At 32.6% G+C, this 8,115-nt stretch overlaps 1 protein-coding gene across 1 annotated transcript; it reads left to right on the forward strand.

Annotated features, from left to right (window-relative positions):
- The first annotated feature begins 1,250 nt into the window (after positions 1-1,250).
- On the forward strand, positions 1,251-6,034 carry LOC118343990 (bifunctional riboflavin biosynthesis protein RIBA 1, chloroplastic-like). The gene is made up of 7 exons (XM_035683670.1): positions 1,251-1,489; positions 1,747-2,122; positions 2,207-2,428; positions 3,129-3,451; positions 3,546-3,675; positions 4,703-4,999; positions 5,605-6,034. Exons 1-7 carry the CDS (start codon positions 1,443-1,445, stop codon positions 5,839-5,841), a joined length of 1,632 nt encoding a protein of 543 aa, XP_035539563.1. The 5' UTR covers positions 1,251-1,442; the 3' UTR covers positions 5,842-6,034.
- Positions 6,035-8,115: the final 2,081 nt, after the last annotated feature.

The following is an 8,115-nucleotide window of genomic DNA, read 5'->3' on the forward strand; positions in this document are numbered from 1 at the left end:
TGAAGTAGTTTTCCTCCTTAATTTCCATTTAAATATAACAGTTAATGATGTAGTGTCAAAAAAAAAAAAAAGCACAGATAGGTAGGAATTCACGAATTTTTTACGTGAGTTTTGAAGTTTTATGCCCTTCATCGCATTGTTCAACTGTAAAAAGTTTCAATTACTGGCTTACTGCCCAAACTATCATATATATATATAAATATATATATATATATATATTTTAAATGAAATGTTTAGGGTATATTGAGTGAAAAATAGATGATAATTTATCGGTGAAAAGGTGTAATTACCCTATACTTTAATATTTTAAGTTTAATATTTTTTTTAAAAAAAATTTCATCTTTTTTTTTTTTTGTAAGCAAAAATTTTATCTTCTTATTTGTAAGTTCTTATGTTTTTTAGTTTTTGGTTTATTTTATTTCAAGTTTTTATTTAATATGGTTTTAAATTTTTAAAAATACTTTAATATTTTTAATGACATGCTTCTTAATATAATTAACGATTTTCTAATAATATAATGATAGGGGATCAATTCAATGTTTTTAAAATTAATATTAAAAAATTTAGTTAAAAAATAGAGATATTCTACTCAGAGATTTGTTACTTATCATCCCCACACACTATACTTATTTTTTTTTAAAATTTTTTTATTTTATTCTTCTTAAATTAATTGAATTTTTCTACCCATCATTCATGCACCACATTTTTTCTAAGAAAAAAAATTCAAAAATTATTGGTGGTGTATGATGTGAGATTGATGAGTAAAAGAGTAATATTATGTACAGTCGTAGAGTGAGTAAGTATCGTACAATCATTTTGAAAAAAAATATAATTTATTATTAAAAAAATAATTTTTTTTATCATATAAATTCTGTATTTTTTTATTTTTTTAAATCTATTGTACGATATTTATATATTTTATGATATAAATATAATTTTTGATAAAAAAAAATAATAATAAACCGTTCAGAATTTTTTAAAAAATTAAGAAAAATTCTATTTGTAATTCTCAAATAGGGATTGTATGTACATGCCCTTTATTAAATAAGAAAAAGTATCATTTTAAGAAGGATATTTTTATAATTTTAAAAAATTTTAAAAATAAAATTATCTAAACTTACGTAGCATTAGTCAAAAATTAAACCAACTAGAATCAACGGCCACGTCAGCTGAAACTGGATGAATCCACAAAATCCACGTAAGCCCCTCCCCCGACCATCATAAACATACGCGGGCCTCTGCCTCGCCTGGCCTCTTTACGTTCCATCTGTATCTCTGACGCAATCACCCCCCTCAGAACCCTCGCCCAGTCCTTAAAGCTCAGAAGTCCTCAAAGCTCAGAACCCTCGCCCAGTCCTCAAAGCTCAGAACCCTCGCCCAGTCCTCAAAGCTCAGAAGTCCTCAAAGCTCAGAACCCTCGCCCAGTCCTCGAAGTTTATGCAATGGCTTCGTTCAAACATTGCTCTCCGATGGCTCCCTCCTGTTCCCAGTGAGCTTTTTCTTTACAATTCTCATCTCAAAACCCCCTTTAATTTCCCAGATTTCTCTCTTTCAGTGCTAAATTGAAGAAGAAGAAAACACAGCGAAATAATTAAAGAAAATAAGTAAAATATATGCAATTAGATCGTATGTTCTTAACTACACAAAAATTAGCATATAAAGAATTTGTACGGGGTGACATGCGCAATTTACGTTCGTTTATGGCTAAGATTTTCTTCTTCTCATTGTGACTTTTTTATTCTTTAGAGGGCAGAGTGGTGTATATGGCGGTGCAACACCGTTTACTGCGAACTGGTATCCATGTGATCTTATTTTGGCAAATCAAACAAAAAGATTGTCTCTCAGTGTCAAAGGTAATGGAAGAGTGACGAGGGCTGCGTTAATTTCTGAAGGGCCAGACAATTTTGTGAGTAAACAGGTAGGGGAACCAAGTGGGATTCGGACACAGCCTGGTGAAATAGAGTTAGCGTTTGGAACATTAGCGGCAGAAACAATTGCCACAACAACGACAACTACTACTACGGCCAGTGGTTTCTTTTCCAATGATGAATATGATCTGGACCGGCCAACCGCCGGGTTTTCTTCTGTTCCGGAGGCGGTTGAGGACATTAGGAAAGGCAAGGTTAGTCCGATGGAAATGCAATACTTGTGTTTATTATTGGGAATGATAAGATAAGGTGATTAGTGATGCGGTTAATTTCTGCAGATGGTAATTGTCGTTGACGATGAAGACAGAGAAAATGAGGGAGATCTTATAATGGCAGCGTCAAAGGTGACGCCGGAGGCTATGGCATTTTTTGTCAAGCATGGAACTGGGATTGTGTGTGTGAGCATGAAAGGGGCGGACTTGGAGAGGTTGCAACTTCCGTTGATGGTGACGCAGAAGGAGAATGAAGAAAAACTTTGTACAGCATTTACTGTGTCAGTGGTATGTAGTAGACTGTTCATATATATATACAAACACGCGAATTGATTTCCGCATTGCTTAAGATGGCGTAGATTTTTTCAGAAGGCAATGGTTTTGAGGAGATAACAACATTCTCCTATTTCTTTTCTTTTGTCAATATATAGTTTGAGCATGTGAGCCTCTTCATCTTTTTATTTATCTTAATATTGGTGCATAATTTAAGTAAGGTGACCTTTCCAACACTACCAATTAGAACATGTGGGCATGTTATTAATTTTGATGAACGCTTAAGTGGCCGCAATAAAGGTGACCAGATCTTGTTCCTGAACCTTCTGGTCGGTGTTGATTATGTGCAGGTGGATGCATACTTCCTTAAAGCTTAAATTTATGGTGTCCATTGAATTAATTGTAGTGTCTTTATGAGGAAAATGGAAGAATGAGAACAATGTCTAGATGGGATTCTTAAACCAATAGTTTGAACGGCTATTTGGTTTAAGGGAGGCTGAAGTACCAATACGGGCTGGTTTTGCTGATCCTAATCTACAATGGATGTTGATGGCAGTGATATAGTAGTTTATTTAATTCAAGTAATTGTTGGTTTTAATGTGTAAGTTTCTCAATGTTATTAAAGTAACATCACCTACTATATGTCTTTAAATTGATTGTTTCCTGTTCGTAATGTTTATTTTGAAATCTGACTTCAATAGATTGGATTTCGCAGGATGCAAAACGTGGTACAACAACTGGTGTTTCAGCTCGTGATAGGGCAGCCACGGTATTGGCTCTTGCATCAAGACGTTCAAAACCTGAAGATTTCAACCGCCCAGGCCATATTTTCCCTCTCAAGTACAGGGAGGGAGGGGTCTTGAAAAGAGCCGGGCACACAGAAGCTTCTGTTGATCTTGCTGTTTTGGCTGGGTTAGAACCTGTTGCCATTTTATGCGAGATTGTGGATGATGATGGGTCCATGGCTAGATTACCTAAGCTTCGCCAGTTTGCAGAGACAGAGAACTTGAAAATTATTTCTACTGCTGATTTAATAAGGTATCCAGTGAATGTGCATGTTTTCCAAAATGAGTACCAATTGTAGATACCAAATGATCCCTTCCTCATAAAAGCTATTATTTACAATTGGCAGATATAGGAGGAAAAGAAATAAGTTGGTGGAGCGGTCTGCTGCTGCGCCAATACCCACAATGTGGGGGCCATTCCAAGCCTACTGCTATAGGTCATTGCTGGATGGCATCGAGCATATTGCCATGGTTAAAGTAAGCAGATTGTAAGAATCAGAATACATAAGTGCTAAAACTACCTTACCTAAATTATGCAACACAAGCTTCAACTAACATATTATGATAATTGTCAATGGAAGGATATTCCTGCAGTTACAACTGTGTTTTGAGTTATGCATAAATTTTTGCTGTATATCCTACTATCCCAATGCACACTCCTGTGGTTAACTTTCTGAAACGATTGTGCTTTCTATCTTTATTTTCATTGACTATTGTAGTTTGTATTCTGTTTCAAGTTTTGCATCTCATAGGTGTTCTTTTAATACATCTTTATTTTGTCACATATTTTGCTTGGTTGGGCCACCTCAAGCAGTTTAGTTGGACGTAGCCTATGTAACAGTGTACGCCCCTCTATCACATGTCTGGATTAGGTGTAAACATTGCGGAGCCACCACAGCCACAGATTATGAACTGCTTGTTTCACAAAAGACTGAAAGTGGCATTTTGTGACTTAGGGAAGTAAGATTGGAGCTAAAAAGGTTATTTGGTTTGGTGTGATGAGGTTTAAAAAGTTTTGTGCTTCTATTTACGGGTTTTACAAAGCCTTCTCATGTCTGTTTGTTTATGGGTTTGTGCTTGTTTCACATTTCTCATGTCTATATGTTTAAGCTTTCCATCAATACTTCGTTTCTTGTTTGGTTTCAGTAACAGAAATATGTCTTCTGTACAGAAACGAGGATCAAATATGTTTCTGCTCTGGCTAGATGCATGGGTTGGCCATTATTTTTCCATCAACTTATATACTCTACTTAGCCTATGTCCTTTCTTAATTTGTGCTCAAGTTCTACTCTGCCTGGGCAAAATATCAGCTATAATTCTTATTCTTTTTCTTCCTTGTTTTGAATAATTTACTATTATCTTTTCTCCCATCACATGGAAGAAAATCACCAGTTCACAAGTAATGGAAAACTGAATGTTTGCTTACAAATGAAAGGACAAAATTCTTTCTTTGACCTTCATTCAATCCTAGGAGTAATTTATAACTAGGTGCTGATATGAACAGGGCGAGATTGGGGATGGGCAAGATATTCTTGTGAGGGTACATTCTGAGTGTCTCACTGGCGACATATTTGGATCAGCCAGATGTGACTGTGGAAACCAGTTGGCACTTGCAATGAAGCAAATTGAGGAAGCAGGTCGGGGTGTATTAGTCTATCTCCGTGGACATGAAGGTAGAGGAATTGGTCTGGGCCACAAGCTTCGTGCTTACAACCTTCCAGATGATGCACACGACACAGTTGAGGGAAATGAGGAGTTGGGTTTGCCTGTTGATTCTCGGGAATATGGCATTGGTGCACAGGTATTACCTTCTTAACAATTTATTAGATCTCATCCATCCATGACCTCAGTGCCCATTTTCTTGCCTATCTGAATGGATCTATTCAGCACCAAATTAGTGGAGAATTGTGGCCATTCTGTAGCTTACTTTGTTGAAGAATTTCCACCATCTCATTATTATATTAGTCTCTGGATATTGGGATATGAAAATATTGGAGGAGATCATATTTTAACAAAAAGATTAAAAGACCAATTTAGATCTACGTGTACGCATGTCTTCTGTCTTTAGATTATTCAACGTCAGAGTTCACTTTCTCTATAATTAGGATTTCCACGCAGTTAAGTCTGATAAGGATTTACACACATAGGATAGTGGTTTCTCTTTCATACCTCCTTTTATTTGAATGTCTGGACCCAACAATGTTTTTATTATCAATCTGATTTTTCTTTTCTAACTATGTGAACAATGATCTCCCTCAATAAGGTAATTTAGATTGTTCATGAGTTATATAATTTATGCTGATGTTGATGGTTAGACTTCCTTTATGTTCCCTCCTGGCCTTCCTCTCTCTTCCTCTTTTTTTACACAGCACCGATGCATCTTTAATCAATTCCGGTTTATTGCAGATACTTCGAGATGTAGGTGTCAGGACAATGAGGCTAATGACGAACAATCCTGCAAAGTATGTTGGTCTTAAGGGTTACGGTTTGACAATTGCAGGCAGGGTCCCATTGTTGACACCATTAACAACGGAGAACAAGAGAGATTTGGAGACTAAGCATAAGAAAACGGGGCATATCTATGGTTCGGAAAATGGTGGTCTAGTAAAAGGCATTACAGGAGAAAATGGCAATTCAAATTGAGTAATGTTAGATATAGTTTTAGGGTGTACAAGTTTTGCGCACTTCCTTTAAAAATAAGTTGGGTCTATCGTTAAAAAATAATTTTTTTTCAAGTGGGTCTTGCGTTTGGATGTTGAACTGAGTTGAGTTGAGTTGATAAAATATTGTTATAATATTATTTTTTATTATTATTTTTATTTTAGAATTTAAAAAAGTTGAATTGTTTATTATATTTTTTTGTTGAGATTTAAAAAAGTTGTAATTATGAGTTAAGATAAGTTGAGAAGAATTTACTTTTCGAGCGAAGTTTTTTAAAAAAAAAGTGTTAGATTTGCTCAACCTAGCACTGCAAATTCTCAGGTGGAGATATAAGCGAGTCCAGTCTAGTAGCCTCATATTAAGCGGGTAGTTATCTTCCGTATATTCAGGTGGTAGAGAATTCGGTTCTATTTAATGAGTTGCAACTTTGGATCCCAATAGTTTTATTTCTCAATCAAAGTGCTTGTGTTTTCCTAAAAAAATATTATTTTGTGGTATGCATCAGATGCATGTTTCTCTCAGTCTTTCTTGAATGATGGAAAGCGTATTTTCTCGCTCATAAAATTGGAATCATAGACATTGAATGGTAAGAGTTTTAGGCTCCGTTTGGATAGTAAGATGAAAGGAGAGGAGATGAGATGAGATAATTTTAGTTGAAAATTGAATAAAATATTATTAAAATATTATTTTTTAATATTATTATTGTTTTGAGATTTAAAAAAATTGAATTATTTATTATATTTTGTGTGAAATTTTAAAAAAAATTAGAATGATAAGATGAGATAAAAAAATTTTTGTATCTAAACGAAATCTTAATCTTATATCATGATATAAAATTCAAAATTTTGGAAGTTGATAATTTTAGATACTAGATCCATTTAAAAAAATTAATAATGCAGATATTTTCTATGGGCCCAAGATTTAATAAAAAATATATATATTATAATATACAATTTACGAGATATTTTTAGAGTTATTTTATTATCAAGTCGGTGTATAGAGTATATTATTTATATAATTTAAATAATAAAACTTGATTTATAAAATCTAAAATTTAAAATTTATTTTTTAAAATAAATTATGTGATAATCACTGCTTTACATATCAGCTTGGAAAAAAAAAATTATAAAAAGTAAAATCTATGATCATTGATTCATTAGTACTCTTTTTTCTTTTCATAAAACGACGAATTTTGATGGACCTGTTCTAGATGCCAACGTAAAGCTTGGGTGGCGTGGGCCAATGGACCAAATTAAGCTTAGTAGTTAAGTTTCAAGGTGCTCATTTTTCTTTTATTATATGTACTAATATTGTGTTTTATTGATGGATATAATTTATGGCGTAAAAAAGTAGATATGTATTTTTTATTTTATTATTATTTATTATTTACTTTTCAAAATTATTTATTATTATTTAATATTTTATCATTATTTTTTAACTACTATTCACAGAATATCTAAAAATATTTTACTACCCAAATATAATCTAAAATATGGATAACCTTTTTTCATATATGAATTGGGAACCAAATGAAATGCTTTTTCTTGTCTTATTTTTGGGGGTTAAAATGATAGATACTTTTATTATTGTAAGTAACCAATCAGAAGATATCTTCTTCTAAACGATTAATCTTCACATCTCACCTCTTAAAAGGCTATAAGCATGCTGTGTGTTCTTTTTGCAGTACTCCAAGTCCAAGTAAAGAAAAAAGTATATTTACAAGCCATGTGGAGAATATACATTCTACACAATTGACTTGACATGACTTGTTTTGCAAAAAAAAGTTTTAAAATTAAGTATTTTATAAAGAAAATTTTACCATCTAAATGGTATGGAGGATATGACTTATGTAGAGACTTCTAAATAGAAGAATAAATAATATTTTACAAACTATTTGTATATAAGTAGGTATAATTTAAAAGATCTAGCATTAAAAATAAGAGAAAGAATCCATACAAAATAACAAATCTATCCATAAATGAATTGAAAGGTTCATATTAAATATTTTGAGGGATGATTTTATTTGAAGTAACGATATCCATAATATTCTCGCGATTTTGTTTTTAATTGATATATAAAATAAATTCATTTATAATAAGTGAATGTTGTTTTTAAGAGTAATATTATACACTGTACTTTCATATTATTTTTATTAGATTATATAAGATATGACATATTTATCATCATCAATAAAAGATCATTTAATGACGATAAATTTACAACATCTTATGTAATGAAATGAAAGTATAATGATAG

This window comes from Juglans regia, chromosome 1 (assembly GCF_001411555.2).
Source record: "Juglans regia cultivar Chandler chromosome 1, Walnut 2.0, whole genome shotgun sequence".
In the NCBI taxonomy this organism is placed as follows: Eukaryota; Viridiplantae; Streptophyta; class Magnoliopsida; order Fagales; family Juglandaceae; genus Juglans; species Juglans regia.